The 21,334-nt window shown below is 37.4% G+C and overlaps 1 protein-coding gene across 2 annotated transcripts; it reads right to left on the bottom strand.

Moving 5' to 3' along the window:
* Positions 1–477: 477 nt before the first annotated feature.
* Positions 478–21,304, bottom strand: LOC117304398 (zinc finger protein PLAG1-like). Of its 2 annotated transcripts, none has more exons than XM_033788828.1 (9): positions 20,961–21,304; positions 17,311–17,387; positions 15,985–16,040; positions 14,810–14,965; positions 13,305–13,420; positions 12,710–12,862; positions 11,091–11,181; positions 8,137–8,234; positions 478–6,835 (listed from the first exon to the last, which is right to left on the bottom strand). In XM_033788828.1, the coding sequence occupies exons 3-9, from the start codon at positions 16,001–16,003 to the stop codon at positions 5,276–5,278; spliced, it is 2,193 nt and encodes a 730-aa protein (XP_033644719.1). In that variant the 5' UTR covers positions 16,004–16,040; positions 17,311–17,387; positions 20,961–21,304; the 3' UTR covers positions 478–5,275. The 2 variants fall into 2 exon arrangements, with proteins under 2 accessions (XP_033644719.1, XP_033644720.1); XM_033788829.1 differs by having other exon boundaries at positions 8,143–8,234.
* Positions 21,305–21,334: the final 30 nt, after the last annotated feature.

Raw genomic sequence — 21,334 nt, 5'->3', positions numbered from 1 at the left:
AAATAATATTACATGTAATCTGCTCTATAATTCAAATAAGACGTAAAACTCTACACTTTAAACATTTATTTATCCTGTGTCCTAACCTTTCCTAGAATGGCCGTAATTCAAGTAAATACTGTTACACTATTGTTGCATGAAAAGTTTGTCCTAACTCATAGACAAAATATCAATATTAATTTAAACCCTCTTTTGGTAACAGACAAGTTATACAGGATCGTTTTAAAAAGAAAAACATTTTCTGAAATGAAGTAAATTTTTGTTACCAAAGGCAAGTTTTGTCAAATTATTTCAGCTTAAAAAAAATTGCAAAATACCTAGAAATTACCCAAACCGTGGATACCGGCACTACAATTCTGCCTCTCAATTTAATGTCTCATTTTCAAAAACTAAGTTTGAATGATATGGAAAAGTTTGCGGTAACATCGTGTAATGACTATCTCTAAATGAGTTGGGGTGGTTCTGAAAAGAACCGTTGGTTTCAACTCGACGCGTCGACGTTTCGATCAGTATGCTCTAATCGTCTTCTTATCTCCAGAAGACGATCACAGCCTACTAATCGAAATGTCAACCACCCCAACTCAGGAGAGAAAGTCATTACACGGTGTTACCGCAAACTTTTCCATATCATATTTCCACCATGCAAAGTTTAAAATCTTACTTAGGTTTGAATGGTTATTAATCGGTGCACGATTAAAGCCAACGATGCTTGTCGAGTCCAGCGGGAAAACAACACATGGGCATGATTTTCCGCATTCATAACAGTTAATAGGTAAGTTGGAGTAGTAACATTTTAATTGCATGCAGAAATATGTCATTGTCATACTTTGAATACAATTGCCAATCTTCCAATCTTCCAGACTATATATCTTAGCCATTTAAAGTGATTATCTAGTGTTTGAAAAGCCAGAATGAAACGTTGTTTGCTGTACCTTATTACAAGGATAAAAACTGACATTACAAGTTCTGTTCTTGAAAGGGTAAACCCTTTTGAAGGTGACAATAGGTTTTGCTGCAAGATCTCGAAATCAACACACAAACCAGTGCTTCATCACACAATCAAGGAAAGATAAAACCATTTAAAGTATAATTCAAAGAAAAACATAGCTATTAACCTCAAAACAAAAATAAATCAAATAAATTATGTGACGAGATATTATTTCCTACTAGAAAATACCTGTGGCTATGGGGTTTTATCTCAGAGTTACAAAATAATGTTGACACAAAATAAAAATGATAAGCCTACAAAGAAAGAACAATAGGTCTTGTATTCGAGACATCAAAGGCTTCGTACAAAACAGTGCTTTATGTCATTGACTAGTCCCATCTACTGTAATAATCTTAATTAAAAAATATACATGGATAAAAAGCATTATAACACAATGGATAAGAATATACTGGTACTGTATTAGTATATTAAAAAATATGCATAATAAATATTCATATTTACATATTAATATGTTATCTGTTACAAAAGCTGCTGAAGTTAAAATAATACCATAAGTATTCTTAAATATGTTACAATTGTAATACTGTTTACGAATTACTTACAAGTGAGGTCACAAGATCAACAAAGCATTGGATATAATTTATACGATGATCATCGAAGCATTAAAAAAACACCAATAATGCATTTATAGTATAGTATAAATAGTATTTTAACAAGATGAATACACAACAACATCGTATTTGTATCACATATACGTATTATAAATCCTAGTAAAAATAATTTCACAATGTTACATATCAACACCATTTCAAGAAATACACAAATACGGTATTGCCTCTAACAGTTGTATCAATGTATTTCTACTAATCACACCCATAAGCCAAGTAATCAAGAGCACTACGAGCTCTAGTTTAATTCATTATTACAATGTCTCTAGAGCAATATTTTCATTAAGAAACAGTTCGATATCAGGAACGAAAGCAATTTTAACACAGCACAGCAGCCCTAAGTTTCAATTGTTGAAAAATTGGCTTGAGTTTGTCAGTTTGGTAAACATCTCGAAGCGGATTTTAATATTTTGGCCTCAAAAATTCGACCAAGCCCAAAATGTATTAAGGTTTAATCACAACGAAGGTGATTAAGTGTTTTTTCCTCTCGAATAAGTCTCAAGAAAGTTAGCACTGGGTATACATGTATATTGATTTACCCTAGATTTATTGGTATAGGGAAAACACTTAAAATCAGCCTTGCTGAGCATATGTACATGAACGAACAGTCAAGAATATATATTACAAACATTTCATGCATATATTAGCTTATGCTGTTTTAAGGTGATGGTTGCTGTACAGTTAATAATTTGACAAGTGAGGGACATTATTTCTTGTTGAAATCGTGCACATATGCATAAGGGAAGTATTATTGTTCAACACCAGATGCCACCAAACAAACCCAAAACCAAACCCATTTTTGTGTAAAAAGGGGCATTTCTTATTTCATCATTTGGTAAGAGATCCGGTCCCACGCAAACATTAACTATTTTAATTGCCCTAATATGAATACAACAATTCTGAAACTATAAGCAACAGAAAATCACAGATGCTGCAACATTTGACTGTTATTTAAGTTGACTAAGTTGGCACTGGAAGATTATCTAACGGTCATGTAGGTTAGATACCCCATATCTTCTCAATTCCATATGCACCCAAATCTATTGGAAAATAAATTTGTCACAAAAATTAATTCGAGCTTGAACCTCCTCTTTCAGACAAATTGGAGGACAATCTATCTGTACAACATCACGAATTAAAAGTGATAATGTCCGTATACTTTGAGTTTGTATTAGACTCTTTTTTTGAAAGTAATTTAACAACCCATGTTGTTGTTAACATTTATAAGTAAATAGAAATTAAATAAGTAAAGCTCTACTTAGTTTTTGGATTTCAAAGAATTTCAATATTAATCTACAGATAACAAATAAAGCAGTGACTGGAATACATTTTAAAATATCAAACAAGCGCATTTACCAATGAAAATGGTACAAATCTCAGGTTATTGGTGGCAGCTAATAGACTGGTTAATTTGTGCATGGTCTCTTTTCACAATAATCAAGCAGTACGAATAGGCTTTGTACATATACGGGAAAATGGTTAGCCTTTCACTACTTGATTATCTGTCCAAATAGTTAATATCTTCAGTTGTATAAAAAGCTGCAACAAACAAAGCTGACACAACAAACTTGTTGCAATACTAATACTTGATCAACAAATGGTAACGAATTCACAAAACATAAAACAACCTCTGCTTACAATCCTAACAACTATTAAACATAATACAAATTTAACTTCCCGCACACACAACTTATTTAAATTGCACATTAATTTGCAACAATAACCTTAAACCAGATCAAATGGATAATAAAAATAAATATCCTACAAACAAATAGTTAAAATCTCAATACTGTCAAGTATAAATAAAAAGGTTAGCGAGAATTATTTATTGTATTAAATGCTATAAGGTTTCTTGCTTGGTGAGGGAAGATGTTATTTATTTTGTGACAATAGTTCACAGACTAAAATGTGTCAAAGTATCAGGAATTAATAATCAGGCATTAACCTTATTGAGATTCTTGGGATACAATAACATCATTCATTTTTCTTTTAAAATTTAAAGGTTAAATTTTAGGTATATTTTTTACAAACAAATCAACTGTGTTTATTCAATGTTATGATAACAATAAGAAGCAATGCACAATGTCAAATGTCATCACATTGGTTGGTTTACAATTGGATGCGTAATGCCTTAATGTGATTATACATTTATATGCATGGTTTTACTTAAATGGAATAAATAAATGCTGGTTAATGTTTTTTTACACTATTGCAAAAACTTTTGTTGATACATTTTTTACTACAAAATAATGTACTTGTTGTGTACAATATGAGCTTTTGTATTGGAGTTCCTACCCTTATAGGGTATCAGTATACAGTGTGACTAACAAACTGATACAGGATTGGCTTAGTGTATAAAGTCTATGCAGTGTACTACAGCGTTGTCCTGAATATGAGTCATCTTTGTTAAGCTGTGGATTTCATCTGCTGAACATTTTGGGGAACTATGGTTCAGATGAAAAAACTGTAATTTTGGGGCACACAACATAAAATATAAAAAAACCAAACCCAGAATTATACAAAAATATAAATAACAAAATACAAATAAATAAGAAGTCAGAATTAGCTTTAATTTGTGGAATCGAGTGCACTTTCACATTGTGGCAAACCAACCCCAGTCGGCAGCTATCCATGCGCAAACATATCCATAATAAGCTTGAATGACAATCGTTAAATTAAGTCTGTCTGTATGTACACAGAATGAAGAGTCTAATAGTGCTAATTAATGGCTGTGTATTTGGGAGTGGAATCATGATCATGGTTTTGTAGTGTTATAACGCCCCCACACACATGTACCTAAATCTGCCATGTGAATGGTTTAAAGTAGGCCGGCATAACCCATGTACTAAAACTGTAGCAATGACAGCTTCTTGGTACCAAGACATAATTATGTGGTAGTGTAAAGTATGATGTGTTAGCAAATATACATGTATGGTTAATATATGGTTATGTTCTTGCAACTATGACTCCCTCGTTGATGATTGGACAATTCCATTTTCCCTTGGCTTCACCTGTGAAAAATCTCCTGGGCAGTTGATGTTTCAACCATAGCATTGGAACAGTCAATATTTGTAAACACTTCCCAATTACACTTGAATGAAACTGAAAACATATAAATTCCCGAAACAGAGATAACCATACCATTGACCTTTCAAACACCGCTCTTGTCTTTGACAATGAAGTCAACAATTGACAAAGCCAAACATTAAATTAAGGAGTGCTGTCAATGACATGTAATTAAACTGCTGTTCAAATTGTTAATTCACAAAGGATAAAAACTTAACATTTGTTTTTAACTGGCAGTTTAAGAACTCGTTGCTACCCTTTTATCCCTTTATCTAAAATAAGGAGGAAACTCCAAATTGAGTTGTATCGTCCCTTAAAAATCAACATTAACATTTCCACTGACCTTATCACCCAAAATGAATAAAACAAGGTAGCACATTAATTTTGGGATATCTGAGTTTATAATGCGTAGAGCCCAATCATTGAATAAGCTGTTCAATGTAAGTTATATATCTTGTTGAGTCTTCCATTTTCTCCTTCCTGGTTTCCTTGTTATTCAAAGACAAGTTTCATTTTGTTTTTGAAAATGTTGAGTTTATATATAACAACATGAACAATTGTAAAATAAATATAGATATGAGAACATTGAGTACTACTGGAAAGCTTGATGGAAGCGTGGCAATGCAGAATGCATATTGGTAAATGGTACTTGCACCATACTATGAATGTTGTCTGTACATGGTGACTGCATAGTTTGTAGCTGTTGTTGTGATTGATGCTGCATTTGTGGATGGAGTGGTTGCTGGGATTGCTGATGTTGGGGTAGACATATTGTAATAGGGCTGTGAGGTAGTGTGTTAGGTGGGGAAGTGGGTGTCAAAGTTTGCGGAGGAGTTGGTGGTGGTATTGGAGAATGTTGCTGGATTGGTAGAAAGCCTAAAAGTTGACCTAAATCAACAGATCCTGAGTGGAATGAATCTGCTCCTGATATTCCTTTAAGGTTGCCAGAGTCTAAATATGTATCCACTGTTGTCTTTTCTATCATCAATCTAACAGGTGCCTTAGGTGATGAAACCTTCTGCGCAGTCTTGTTGGAGAACCTAGGTGTTGGTACTGGAGGAATCTTCAACAAATCTGTTAACTGGTGAGAAGATGTCATTTGTCCAATTGAGCATTGATTACCTTGAGGCAGAGGAATATGAATTTGTCCTTGGAATTGCTGCATATCTAACATCTGTTGAACAGTTGCTGATCCCACAGTTTGCAAATGCTCGCCTAATTTAACCCGTAATTGCTCGCTACTATCATGGCTTTTTCTTGTATGTCTTACAAGATGATCTTTACGACCAAACCTTTGCCCACAAGCTTGACATAGAAAGTCTTTTCTGCCTGTATGTACAACCATATGTCTCCTCACATCTTTTCTTGTGTAAAATTGTCTATCACAATGTTCACACCGATGTCTTTTCTCTTTAGCGCCATTTGATTTTCCTGAATGAAGTTTGATATGTTCAAGTAAACTTTGTGTGTTTCCAAAATCTTTATCACAAATTTTACAAGTGAGCTCTCCTGACGCTGCAGCATGAAGAGCAATGTGCTTCTTGAACCCTGGTTTAGTGTTGTACATTTTCCCACAATCCCCACACCTAAAGGAGATTTTATTAGGGTCATGGGTTTGCAAGTGGTTTTTTAGGTGATCTTTACGATGGAATTTTTTGTCACAGTATGAACAAATATGAACTTTCATCGGAGAATGGGTCGTCACATGGCGTAATAATTTGTATTTTGAGATAAACGCCTTGGTGCAATCTTTACTTGTGCAAGGAAAAGGGCGCTCCCCTGTATGGATGTAGCTGTGTGTTTTCAATTTGTCCGAATTTAAAAACACCTTTGGACACAAATGACAAGCATATGTTACATGATCTTTTCTGACCTTTGGCTTTGAACATCCTTGAATAACCTCATTTTTGACCTGTGTTAGTTCTTTGACCTGTGCCACTTGCTTCATTTCTTGATCTTTATGCTTGCGAAGATGTGACTCTCTTGCATTCAGTTTCCTGCGAAGGTGCTTGTTTGGTTTCTGTCCTCGTTTGGCTTTCTTCGACTCACAGGAGTGTTGCTCAAGTAGAAAAAAGGTTCCAAACATCTTATTACAATTTGAGCATTTCCAGGGTTCACAGCTGTTTCTACTGATCTTGTTATTGTTTTTGTCCTAAAACATAATGTGGGGAAAAAAATGGTTCAGTAAATGAAGCTGTCAAAGTAGATGTAGCGGTACAATTTAATTTTAACTGATAATTTTAATGTACAAACAAAATTGTTTTAAAGGCAGTGGACACTTTTGGTAATTACTCAAAATAATTATTAGCATAAAACCTTACTTGGTAACGGGTATTGGGGAGAAGTTGAGAACATTGTGAGAAACGGCTCCCTCTGAAGTGACGTAGTTTTCGAGAAATAAGTAATTTTCTACAAATTTGATTTCAAGACCTCAGAATTAGATTTTGAAGTCTCAAAATCAAGCATCTGAAAGCACACAACTTTGTGTGACAAGAGTGATTTCTTTCATAGTTATCTCGCAACTTCAACGACCAATTAAGCTCAAATTTTCACAGGTTTGTTATTTTATGCATATGTTGAGATACATCAAGTGAGATGACTGGTCTTTGACAATTACCAAAGGTGTCCACTGCCTTTGACAACATTTAAGGTAAAGATTGAGAAGATTAAGATACTTTTGACAGACAGTTGTTAGTTTTGAGCAAAAAATTTACAAACGCACCCAACATTTCTGATTTTGTCATCAGAAAAAGGTAATGGGTTAATGACTTGGCTGAATCTGACTCTAATGTGGCAACGTAAAAAAGAAAATTTTGCTTGAAGCCATTGGACACTTTCGGTAAACAGTGTTGTCCAAGGCCCACACTTTGTGTACCACAACTTCTATATCAAATAACAAATCTGTGAAAATTTAGGCTCAATCGATCATCAGAGTCGGGAGAAAACAACGGGAAAACCCACCCTTGTTTCCGCACGGTTCGCCGTGTCATGACATGTGTTTAAAATAAATCCGTAATTCTCGATATCGAGAATTTATATTGTTTTAATGTTTTCTCAAAAAGTAAAGCATTTCATGGAATAATATTTCAAAAGAAGTCTTTCACCATTACCTTCTGTAAACCCTGTAAGTTATTTGTAAATCTGTGAACTTTTTTTTGTCTGTACCGAAAGTGTCCAATGGCTTTAATATCCTGATCATGATGGAGATACCTTGCGAATTTCAGGAACGGTCACACACATACCATAACAAATATCAGCTTTGAAGATAGTTAATTGCTCACTGAGTGATATAACCTTTGGTAATATATAATAATAATTGAATAACATGAATTATGCAACATGCATGCTTGTTTGAATGTCCCTGCAAACAATGATAAGTTTAACGACTTCCAGTATATGCATGGATGTTAAATCACGTAACTTAGATCTCCCAAACATTAACTCTTTACTTACCTGTACCTGTGTTGTTTGTTTGACATCAATGTTAGTTGCATCATCACTGACTTGTAATTTTGAAATAGAAGAACTTGAATGATCAATTGGAGAATTATCTGCAATAAGAAAAAGAAAAAAAAAGTTAAAGCGTATTTCACTTGGACATTCAAAACTTTCAATGTTTTAAAATTTCGATGTTTTTTACCTACCCACCCCTAATTTTTATTATAAAAAAATTGATTTATTATGCAGTATTAAAAATAAAACTACAAGTGGTTTGCATTTGGCAATGTACTTGCATTATGTACTTTTACTTGTGTGCATAAGGGAATCAACGTGTGGTGAAGAGGTTTTCAACTTCGTCGAGGTAAATTATCAAGAACCAGGCCTAGGCCGGTTTAAACCACTAGTTGAAAACCGATTCAACACACTTTGATTCCCATTCATAAATACCTTTACGGTCAAAAAAACATCAACACTTTTTGGTCAAAAAGTAAAATCAATGCAAAAATTTTAATTCTACAATGATTTCTTTCAACACAACACCCCTCCAGCTATGAAATGGTAAGGTCCTCCGCCGCCCTCGGGTAAACAACTTCTTATAAGGGAATGCTGTGCGCGTCGCGCGTATCGCGTGATGTGGCACAACTGTTTCAGTCGTTGCTCTCGACCAATAGGAATGAAGAAACTGTCTTATAAGCACAGGTGCAAGCTCGCATGTCACGCCTATGTTTTAACACTTCTTACTGGTTATAAACAAAGATTTATACACACCCATGTGACGCGCTCTCCACCAATAGGAATAGCGAAACTGCCTGAGGTATTTATGAATGGATGTTAATGCATATTCAGGCATCGTATATAACACCGGACCAGGCTAAAACTTTTTTTTCTCATCAATTTTTGTTGTGACCAAAACCTGTGAAGATGGGTGCCAAGTTCATAGGCCAGCTATGCATGAGATTTTTTAACCCCCCTAAAAAAAAAGAAGTTTTACCCAGAAATTAACGGAATCGCCGCCAGAAGAAGACAAAAATTGCTCCGGAATGAAATAATAAAAAGAACGGCTAAATACAAAAAATTTGCAGAATTTTTTTCTGTGGAGGAAAAAGTGTTTCAAACTGCATTCAAACCTTTTCAGTATATGTACTTAAAACTCACATGAGGTACACAGGCGATGTTGCTGGTTAATGTGGAGGTACGATTGTGACAGATTATTTCCCCCAAGAAAATTAATTTCCGGCTATAAAATGATGTGCAAAGTCCTTCGCTCATGACTGCCTGTTGTGTTGATGAGTCTATGCTTGTTGAGCGCATTCAACAAATTGCTAAACGAATCGGGACAAACTTGTGCACAATTCGCGTTTTGCGCTCTGCTGAATTGCCGAATTGCCAAATTGTCAGCTGAATCTGGTGAGAGAGCAAAAGCGTGCGCAATCTGCAAATTCACGCTCTGTTTGTATGCCAGCCTAAGTTGATAGTTCTGAAAAACTGCTTGCAATCTGAAGATTGTGCATTATTTTTTTCCCCTGGTCTGGCCCCAAGGCGTGAGAGAATGGTTGCGTTGCGTAAAAGCGTGAGACTTACTAGGTCTGCGGTTGCTACCTACATGGTACATGTATATTGCACTCGCATTTGACATCCATGGTGGCAGCCATGTTTATGATGGTTGGAAAGTTATGGATTCCAGTCAACTCGACCACTGCTTGCCAAACTCCATTCCAACCAACTCGACCATTTACCAACTCGAATGTTGTTCTAATTCGACCATTGTGCTTTCAACTTAAAAGCTCAACTCGCCTGTTGTCCAACACTTTCGTTGTCCAACTCGACCGCTGCAAGTAAAATAGAAAAGTGGACTCGTCCGTTGTTCCGAATCACACGCGGGCCATACTCCCAATGGTGTTTCACATGGGCCACGCACATGGTGTTGCATAGTGGTGAGTCATGCACATGCTGTACAGATTATAATGTAATGTCTGTGTACACATTGTACCTCGGGTCATCACGCGCATAGGAACGCTGGTAAGCAGGCAAGTCAAACGATCTAGCTTTTATTATTTAATGTACCATGACCCATCAACCAACTAATTAAAAAAATAGTCGAATTAAAAAAAACATCAACAATTTTGAATTGCCCCTTACAAAGTCAATTTCAATACTAGCATACATGTACATCTGACTTTACATACTGTCAAAATAAAGTGAGCAACAATTGAATATATCACAAACTGCTGCAACTGATTTTGAACACCATAATCAAAACCCTGTTTTCTCTTAGATGTGATCCCTAACTTGAATGACAATTCAACAGATTGTTTGAATGGTGAGTTCATGGTTACTTTCAATTGATAACACCAGAACTGAAATGACTATCAATAACTAAAACAAGCCTTTTCAATAGTGGCAGAAACAAAGGACAATTAAAGGAATGAATCTTGTACAGGTGTGAATGCAAAAGTGTTAAAAAACGAACCTCAATTGGTTTTATGTATTGACAATCACTATTTATTTCAGTCTTGTGTTAGAAGCCATAATCAAGCTCCACCTCCTCCCTCGTCCATGCAAAACAGTTCAAACTCGCTCATTGAATAGCAGCTACTAGTATTGACTGGTTGTACATACACCTGTACATGTACATGTACTGCTACGCCCACTGAGGGGGGTTGATCGTATTTCACTAACTTATGTGTTTTAGAAACCTTGTACATAAGTTGACATGGCACCAAAACAAGCAAGGGTATGGTCTTACAGCATGCAGATCAGACAGTGCACAACACAGGCCTTAAACCAGCCCCAGTCACAGATGATGCAAATGGTTGCCATAAACCGAAGGTGACAGTTTCCAAGGTGGTTGATTCATTGTTAAAACAAACGCCATAGTTTTTAATCATTTTTATATTTTTGTTATCTCAGTAGTGGGAATACAATTATGGAAGTAATGAGTTTTTAAAAGAGTTTTGTAATCTTACCTGGGATATCTGTATGCAGCAATTCCACGTTCATGATCCCAGCATAGTCAGAAGCATACCACACTTTCAGCTCTGCATGGGGTGCCACAGGCTAGAACAGCAAAAAAATACACAAGGGAAAATCTCTTTCCAATCACAAATGTTTGCAGAAATGTATTAATGCATGAGATGTTCAACACTGACAAGGAATAACCGTAATAATAATATGGAAGTCTTAAATACACATGTAGCACACGTAACAGGGTACTCAAGGCGCTTAATAGGCCTACATGTACATCTACAATGTATATACATTGATACAGAAAGGAGGTTAGTGAAAGGTTATGAATTCTGCGACCAAATTATGTGCACAGTAACGTTAACAAGGTACTATGGCGCATTCAGCACCCACAGCCAGGAACACCAGGGCGAACCCCTTCTCTTTTTGATAAGTGCACTGGGTTCTTTTACATTGTGTACATGCGTTACACAACACATGGGACTAATGGCTTTACATCCCATACGAAGGAAAAAGCAATGGTTAAGTGTCTTGCTTTAAATGACACTTGTATAAGTGTCCTGACTGAGGGATTCAAACAAACACTTTGCTGATCAGAAACACCAGAGTTTGACTTCGGTGCTCTTAACCGCTCGGCCATGACACTTCTACGTAACAACCACGTATTTATTACCCACCAGTTAAAAATAAGAGCAGTTGTACATGTTCAGTATGTAGCATGAGAGAATTTATTTTGATTAACACTTAAAGCTGGAAGAGTGTAAATCAAACTTTCACAAACACACAAATAAAAGCCTGATAATGATTAATGTTAGAGTACATATAGTAGTACAATTGTTGCAACTGAGATGCGATTGTTGGAATTTTTTTTGGGGGTATGACAAAAACAAAGAGGGTACATGTTAACATGCGCGGACATTCAATTGTGCAGCTTGCACAGGGCATGCACTCATTGTGCTACATGGATTGTCATAAATTGACGTGGTTTAAGGAAGAGATCAAAGAAAGAAAAATTCCCGCTTGTCACATTTGAACTGCCGATGTCGTGAATGATGATTGTGCCCATGCTTCTCTCATACCAACCCATAGGTGGCACTCAGTCTAATGGAATTTCAACTCAGTAAGTGAAACAACATAGTAGTTTAGGGTGAAAACTGATTAATAAAAAAAAAATAATCCAAGGGGACTGACTGGGTCAATTTCAAATTAATTGGGGTTGAATTAAGAGAATTTTACTAGGGCAGGATTTAAACCAATGACCTTCGGACTGCCAACACATGGCTGTATGTACATGTAGCTCAGTTGGTAAAGTACCAGCACATTGACCTCATTTATAATCGAGGATGTCTTTTCTGGTCAAATTTTTATCAAATTGGTGAAGCAATGTTTTATGCACAAGATGCGCCAGTCTTGGTGCAAAACATTGTTAATATTATCACTAGACTATCGTAAATATTTTATCCGCACACTAGGCATGCTAGGGCCTATCATGAATGCAAGACAAATTTGATGGTACCGGACGCTGACATTACAACAACTTGACTTATTCCATCACACACCACCAACCAGGCATAACACAATATGAACCCCATAAAAATAATAATAAATCAGAGTGACTTACTTTACAAGTAGCAAAGTAGATTTCCTGGTTGAACTGATAGGCAACCAAGTTTTGTTCCTCAAATGTTGTCGCAGTTCGCACAAACATCATCCAACTGCAGGCATTTTCATTGCTGAGGTCTAGTGTGGAGACTTCAGTTTTATTCTTGAACACCTTCAAGTTTTATCAGAATGGACAGAAATTGTTATTGGTATTTTAACACTGTAACACTATAAAGACAACTATGTAAATGGGATTATACTAGATTGTACATGAAATGTGATGTAAGATGTTCTCTTAGAGAACGCACTGAAGTGGGGAAACAACTGGCTGGTACATTAACCTTCAATTCTAAGAAAACTAAAGTATTGTCCCTTTCTCGCTCTAGAAATGGTACATTTCCCTCCATTGAATACATAATTTGTTTTATTTTGACCAATCCTTCACTTTGACAACAGCCTTTTTCATTCCAGTAAATCCATCCTCATTATTTGTTGCTTCTGTAAAACAAACCAAACACTAATGCCATTTTAAGACATGCTCACTCACACAATTTGTCAGAAGAACGTGGCAGATTTACTGGTTTTTTTTCTTCAATTTTGCACAAAAATACTACCTTGAAGATGAGTTTATTATCAGGTGGTACGATCTCCAATTTTGGAACTCTTGGGGCGATAAATGGACCAAACTGTGTTCTTTGCTGAATAAGCTTACGAGCAAATACTCCCAATACTGTAAAGAGAAAAGCACAGAACAAGAGGTGAGAATAACATGTTACAAACGTTACTATGTTCAGCATAATATGTGACGGGCAAGGAGTTTTAAGACAAACCAAACCTTTACATGTAGTGTTTGTATCTACATGTATAATAAGAGGTGTTCCAAGCTCAATGCCTGAATCACCTGAACAAAATTAAAAGTAAGAGGTGTTTCGAGCTTCGCTCTGAACACCTAAAAAGAGGTGTTCTGAGCTTCGCTCCAAATACCAAACACCTAAATCACCTAAAAAGAATTCGCTCCAAACATCTAGTACGAGGTATTCCGAGCTTCGCTCCTCACACCTAACAAGAGGTGTTCAAAGCTTCGCTCCAACTACCAAGTAAGAGGTGTTCCCAGCTTCGATCTGAACATGTATTACGAGGTGTTTCGAGCTTCGCTCCGAACACCTAGTAAGAGGTGTCTCTAGCTTTGTTCCAAACACCTAACAAGAGGTGTTTCGAGCTTCACTCCAAACATCGAGAAAGAGGTGTTGCGAGCCTCGCTCCAAATACCAAAATTGACGTGTTCCCAGCTTCTCTTCAAACACCTCAAATGAGGTTCTCCAAGCTTCTCAACAAACATCTAAGACATGTAAGAGCTGTTCCGAGCTTTGCTTCAAACACCTACTAAGATTTGTTCCAAGCTTCGCTTTAATCACCTAACAAAAAATTAGCTCCAACCACCTAGTACGAGGTGTACTGAGCTTCGCTCCAAACACCTAACTAGAGGTGTTCGAAGCTACGTTCCAACCACCAAGTAAGAGGTGTTCCGAGCTTCACTCCAAACATGTATTAAGAGGTGTTCCGAGCTTTGCTTGGAACACCTACATAGAGTAAGAGCTTTGCTCCAAACACCTGGTTGTAACAAGACGTGTTTCGAGCTTCGCTCCAAACTTCTAACAAGAGGTGTTCTGAGCTTCGCTCCCAACACCTAGTAAGAGGTGTCCGAGCTTCGCTCCCAACACCTAGTAAGAGGTGTCTGAGCTTCGCTCCAAACAACTAACAAGAGGTGTTTCGAGCTTCGCTCCAAACTTCTAACAAGAGGTGTTCCGAGCTTCGCTCCCAACACCTAGTAAGAGGTGTCCGAGCTTCGCTCCCAACACCTAGTAAGAGGTGTCCGAGCTTCGCTCCCAACACCTAGTAAGAGGTGTCTGTGCTTCGCTCCAAACAACTAACAAGAGGTGTTCCGGGCGGAATACCCCAACATATCAGGGTTGTGATAGGGTAAGTCAGAACTACATTAATCAGGAAAATTGTAGCAGCTCAATGCATGCATGTTCACTTTTAACACATTGGGAAATGTTCTTTTTTTAAGTGAAAAATAAGATTGGCTATCATCACTGTACATGTATTATAAATTTACCTTGTTGGTTTGCAGTGCGTAGCTCCAGCTCTTTTAACATGAGGTAGTGGGGTAAAGTCAGTCTTGCTCTTGTAGGTATCACTTTATCCCTAACCTTTAACAAAGGTCCATGTACTGGGCAATCCCCCATATGGCTTTTTCCACAGTCCTCACACCCTGTTTTATGAAAGAAAGTATTTTCAGTCAGGGTAAAAGTCAATGCTTTTGAGCACTGTACTCTTTAACTTGCATACAATTATGCATAATTAAATTAAAATGTATGTAACGTCAAAAAAAGGATTTACTATTAATGCAGTACCCAAACCCAATGGAGAGGACAAAGTGGTAAGATATGGCTTTTTTAAACCACGATGTATCGTCAAAAAGGTTTTGCGATATTCGCGATAAATTTTTTGAAGTGTAAAATTCCATTCAATCGAGGTATACATCTTTTGGGTGTACTCCTACCCATGGTGTGAATTTTTTTGATTTGAAGTCTAAAATGCCAACATTTCACAAAGCTAGAGCTACACTTTAACTGCTACAAAAAATCAAGACGATACCGTAAGAAATGGTATTGCAATTTTCGTTAATGTCGTGATATCGCCCAAGGTTAGTAAGAGCTACACATCAATAACCATTTTGCATCGCAATCTCAACACTTTCTCAATGACAGTCAGGGTCTTAGATTGTGTCATAAATGTAGGCTTTGGAGTTTTGAGCAAGTGAACTTTACATGTGTACTGTGTTGGTAGACCGTCGGCACATTAACCAGGAGGATCAAATATTGTACTAGTCAATGTTTTTTTGTTCATAAAAAAAGGACATTAAGTCTTGATTCTTCTTGAACAAAAATTCAGCTTGAACTTTTTATCTTTACACTAGTGGAAATTGTTCCCAGTATTCCTTGTAACATTTCTGAAAACAATTTTGAGATTTATTTTTATTTTACCCACATAAGCTTTAAACATGTTTGTAGCACTCATCATATCTAAGGGAATGAAAAGTAATCCTAAACTATGATAACATGTGTAACCTTATTCCCCTTTTTATTTCAATGACCAGATGACTTTCCATTATTATATTGAGGAAAAGTGATGTTACAACATGTACATGTCATTTTCAACCTCAATCTAATTATCAATTTGGGGAAAGAAGTTTGTTTAGCACGGAGGAGCGATTGATCCTTTACTTACATAAGGGCTCTCTGCCCATGGCTATTGAACAACTCTATGGCAGTCAACACTACTCCCTGAAATGAGTAATAATCAAACATACATTGAGCAGAGAGTCATGGTACATGTATGTAAATATTGACTGCTTCCAGTGCTATGGTTTTAAAGGCTATAACTTGCAAGGTGCCTTAGCATCCTCGGCGGGTTCTGTTTTCCTGAGGTGCAGCGTAGCTGAGGGAAAGTCCCTAGAGATCGCCATGGGAGTCATAGTTTTAACCATAAATGAAGCAGTAGCAAATGTACATGTAGTCAATATTTGTTTTATAACTCCCTACATGTACCATGTGCCCCTAGACAATAATAATAATAATAACAGCGAGGATCCTGAGAAAGACCCTTGAGATCTAAGGCTACGGGACGTAGCCCGACTCGAGGAGTTACCGGCACAAAGGAAAATGAGATCTTTCTTTTGCATGCTGTGATAAAATGAAATAATAATAATAATAATAATAATAATAATAATAATAATAATAATAATAATAATAATAATAATAATAATAATAATAATAATAATAATAATAATAATAATAATAATAATAATAATAATAATAATAATAATAATAATAATAATAATAATAATAATAATAATAATAATAATAATAATAATAATAATAATAATAATAATAATAATAATAATAATAATAATAATAATTTGGGGGGGGGGGCTAATCATCCTTACGCGCAGCTAATAGCTGAATTGCTGAAGGACACGGCTACAACGTGTTCGAGAAGCAGGCATGCAAGGGCGCCTTTGGCTGCCAGCCACATCAACTCATTATGACCACGGAGCACAGCCAAGATCGAAAGTGTTTGATTTTTCCCGAGGGAGAAAACTGGATGGTCTGGAAAACCCTCGTGGCACAGCTGAGAACCAACGCACAACTCAACTCACATATTATTATGGACCTGGCCGGGATTCAAACCGGGGTCACCTTGGTGAGAGGCAACGCTTTACGCACAAGCCAACCATGCCACCCTTTTGCACTGGACTCATGGTACTGTACCACGAAGTTGGTGTTGGTAAGGGTATAGTATAGGACGTTGGTTGCTAAGAGGATAGTTTTTTTTACTGCTGACACAATGTTTTAATGGATCAATGATTCACTATTGCTCAATAGTAAAAAAAAAAAAAATCATTACATTATGTCTTGTTGTACATGTTTGGATCCAAAATATAACTCTGAATATGCCAATACGGGTAGGATCTAAACTGTGTATGGTTTACAAGCAAAAACAACATCTGTAGAAAAGCTATGTCATTTTATAAGCATATTGAATAAGATTTACCATTGTATTGGAATCCATACAGAATTTGAAATCAGCTTCTTGTCTTTTCTCTCCTTCACACTATCCATTTGCAGCATCTGTGCCAAAGACAAATTTGAATCACATTTTACTTACAATGTATGGTTATTTGACTGATAAATAGGCATGGGTTTATGCATAGCTGGTGGATTAACAAATTCAGCATTACAAACATTAAACTTACAATGATTCAAAATAAAACGTATAAAATAATAATTTTAACTGTGGCTCAAACATAAAGCCCAGTTCATACTTCCTGCAAATGTGAACGCAATACAAATGTTGACGTCACAAATTGGCAACATAATTCTGAACAGTTGAGTTGGTGCTCAACTCTCTTGCGAACATTGCAGCGAAAACAGAGTTATGAGGGCGTAAACACTGCTACAGCAAATTGAGATGGTTTGAGACTGTTCCTCTAAGGACCATCTGCTACCCTTGCACTGCACCTACCATAGGCAGGCACCCCAATCCCTGGAGCGATGCATCTGTCTGGTTTATTGTATCTGGAGTTGGGCAGGCACCCCAATCCCTGGAGCGATGCATCTGTCTGGTTTATTGTATCTGGAGTTGGGCAGGCACCCCAATCCCTGGAGCGATGCATCTGTCTGGTTTATTGTATCTGGAGTTGGGCAGGCACCCCAATCCCTGGAGCGATGCATCTGTCTGGTTTATTGTATCTGGAGTTGGGCAGGCACCCCAATCTGGAGTTGGGTTGCGAAGGGTTTGACTTTACACACTCTGATGCAGCTTATCCAAGTTTATTCCAAATCTACTCAACTCATTTACATGTAGGAGTTTTCTCTGTGCAGGGCAACCACCTTGTCCAGTGCAGGAAATACTGCTGGAATGGTTGAAGATAGGTGACCGAGTAAGTCTTGCAAGATCTCTCACCGTCAAGAGATTTGCTTGAAGAACCCTTTGGCAATGCTCTACAATCTTGTATACTCTCTCAACTGGCAGGGCCAAAGTCATTGTAGATGAATTGATGAAAAAACCAAGGTAAGTTAACTGGTGCGATGGTACAAAATGCCGTTTGTCGTAGTTTATCAAGAACCCAAACTACATGACATATTGAATTACATGTAGGTTCAAGTTCTCCTTACATTCGTCTGATGATTTGCCTAGATTAAGACATACGACATAAGAAAACTTAATCGAAAATGTCGTCTAGGTAAAATACCATTTGATGAAGATGTGCAGCAACTGATTTGAGAACCATTGGAAATGTTCTTGGAGCATTGACCGGCCAAAGGGGAGAAAAGCAAACTAAAACAAACAAAGAAATCGCAGGTATTTGCGATGTTATGACAATGGGGACCATGAGGTAAACGTCCTTGACATGTACAGTACTAGGTTGACTTCTTACCCAAGGCGAGGTAAAACCTGTACCTGCGTTTTAAGCAACAAACTGTGTCTCAGGAACTCAAGAAACTTTCGGGGCCAAAGATGAATGCCGTTGGGAAATAGGACAAAGTGACCCAATTCCTGGCTCATGGCTCTGAAACTGCAACTCTGCGTGATGAGCACATTGATCTCCTGCCTTGGCAAGGCGAGGTTGATTTCTCTGCTACTTTGCTAAACCCAAGAGGAGGTCGGCGCAGAGTTTGGAGTGCTAGAAACAGACAAACTTTTCTTGTTTTTTTTTTCTACAGAAAGCAAAGGAGCTGTCTTACAAGACGATTTGCCTTTCTCGGTCACTAGTAGAAGCCATGATGATATGGAAGAACGTTGTCACCGATAACAACGCCAAGGAGTTTGGTTGAATGTACCCTTTCAATAGTAGCATGGTTAATGATGATATTGGCGTCAATGATGGTAGACCTAAACTTGGAAAAGATCATGTATTTAGTTTTTTGAGAGTTAAGAGTTTCGTTGGTGATGCCGTAGTGTCCTATTCTTCGTTGATGTGCCACCGTGTGGAATGCCTTCGAGAAGTCAATCCTTAGATCTTGTTATTTCTTCTAGGGTGTTGACTACCTGAGTTCAGTGGAATGTTGTCGGCGAAAACCGCGCTGGTACTGTCAATGTGCTCCATGATTGAGTGGAAGATGACATGCTCCATTAGCTTTGTAGTGACACACGTCAGCAAGACAGGGCGGTAGTTGCTAGGCAAGTTCTTGTTACCCTTTTTGTAGATTGCAACAAGGTTGGCTGTCAGTTGACCAGACTGTTGGTAGTGCTCCCGCCTCATATTGCTTAAATGCTATCTCTCTCATCACACGGATGGGTATGAGGTCTGGTCCACACGCTTTACGAGGATTCAACTTGCTCAGTGAACTTTTCAAAGCCATCAGTGCTGAAGATAATGTAAACATTGTAATTTCTGGGTGTTGACTTTCTCCTTTCTCAGGATTTGTTTCGACATCCCCTCCAAGGACCAGTAACAGGACTGCAATCGTCTTGCAGCTAGTGGTAGACATCACTTCACATTCTCCAACTTTCTTTAGTTGATGGTTTCTAGACTAAGCCCGCCCATGCTCAGGGTATTAATATTGTTATTATGCATTGGAACCCTGATAACTACATCATACCAATCTTTCATTTACTTTTGATGTTCATCTCTAGAATTTAAGTTTTGTATCACATCATGCAAGGTGCGGTCTAGGTAAACAATACCAAGAACAGTACCTATAGTTCTCGTAGTACCGTAGCGGTGGTAATTTCAGAGTCTAGGTTTGGTCTAGATCGTCATGATAGAAACATTGGGAAGATCATACCTGTGCAGTCGCAGTTGCTGTGGACACTATTGCATTGGTAATTACTCAAAATAACTATTAGCACAAACCTTACTTGGTAACAAGTAATGGGGAGAGGTTGATGGTATAAAACAATGTGAGAAACAGCTCCCTCTGTCTGAAATGTCATAGTTTTCGAGAAAGAAGTTATTTTCCAAGAATTTGGTTTCGCGACACAATTAGATTTTGAGGTCTCGAAATCAAGCATCTGAAAGCACACAACTTTGTGTGACAAGTGTGTTTTTCTTCCATTGTTATCTCCAGTAAACAGTAAAGAAGAGGAAACTGAGGTGGTATGGTCACATCACTAGGTCAACAGGACTCTCAGAACAGAGACCATACTACAATAATAATAATATTAATAATAATAATAATAAGACTTGTAATGCAAGTACAAGGCACAGTCCCTGAGAAAAAAAACCAAGGAAGGCAAAGGAAACGATGGGAAGAAAATATCCAGGAGTGGACAGGCCTGACATTAATCAGCACCTTGCAGAGAAAAGCGAAGGACCACATTGGATGGCGCACAATCGTAAAAAAGTCAGCTGTGGTGCCCCTCTATTCTATAAATACGACCTTCAACAAGGTTACAGGATTAAGTAAAGTAAAGTACTGTAGTTATCTCGCAACTTCGACGACCAAATTGAGCTCAAATATTCACAGGTTTATTTTATTTATGGCTATAGGCCTACACCAAAAGAGTGACCACCAAGTGAGCAGATTGGTCATGTTGGTCTCTTGACAGTTGGTTACCATAAAAAGTGTCCACTGCCTTTAATTTAATCCTCTTCAAGTCAACAAGTAGTGATTGGTGAGATTGAAAGTAGGCCTAAAATAGGGTGAATTCTTAGTTAGACAGGGACACTTTGTTAAAAACCCTAGCAATAGGCCTACCTGTAGTTTATGATGTGTGCAGTGGGGGCGGCGGACAAGCATGACAAGCCTCACATCACTGAGCAGCAAATGTCATGGCTCCTAGAAAGAGAGCAAAACTTTCATCTGAGTGTTAGTTAGTTAGACTGTCGTTGAAGATGCCACTTTACAGAGTGGATTAGTGATCACTTATGACTATCGCGGGTTGTGATATGGGGGCTTTATGCTGTTCCCCGATCACTGCCGGTTGCAGCTGATGAGACCAACTCTCTGACGACTCTTATGATCACACTACATTGTCCTACAAATGATGTCGCTGTCATCATCAGCATACAGTATGCATGCAGTTTTGATGCAAATGTCATATAGGAGGCTAAGGGGCGCGCCATGCAAGT

The sequence above is a fragment of the Asterias rubens genome, chromosome 21 (genome assembly GCF_902459465.1).
Source record: "Asterias rubens chromosome 21, eAstRub1.3, whole genome shotgun sequence".
Taxonomy (NCBI): Eukaryota; Metazoa; Echinodermata; class Asteroidea; order Forcipulatida; family Asteriidae; genus Asterias; species Asterias rubens.
This window is presented reverse-complemented; position numbering and strand designations above follow the sequence as displayed.

Bases quoted from the DNA above. Each gene is read 5' to 3' on its own strand.
- LOC117304398 (XM_033788828.1), bottom strand. The intron at 11,182-12,709 runs GTAAGTCACTCT...TTGCTGTTCTAG, and splicing joins TCTACTTTGCTACTTGTAAA to CCTGTGGCACCCCATGCAGA. The intron at 8,235-11,090 runs GTAAGATTACAA...TTCTTATTGCAG, and splicing joins GCTGCATACAGATATCCCAG to ATAATTCTCCAATTGATCAT.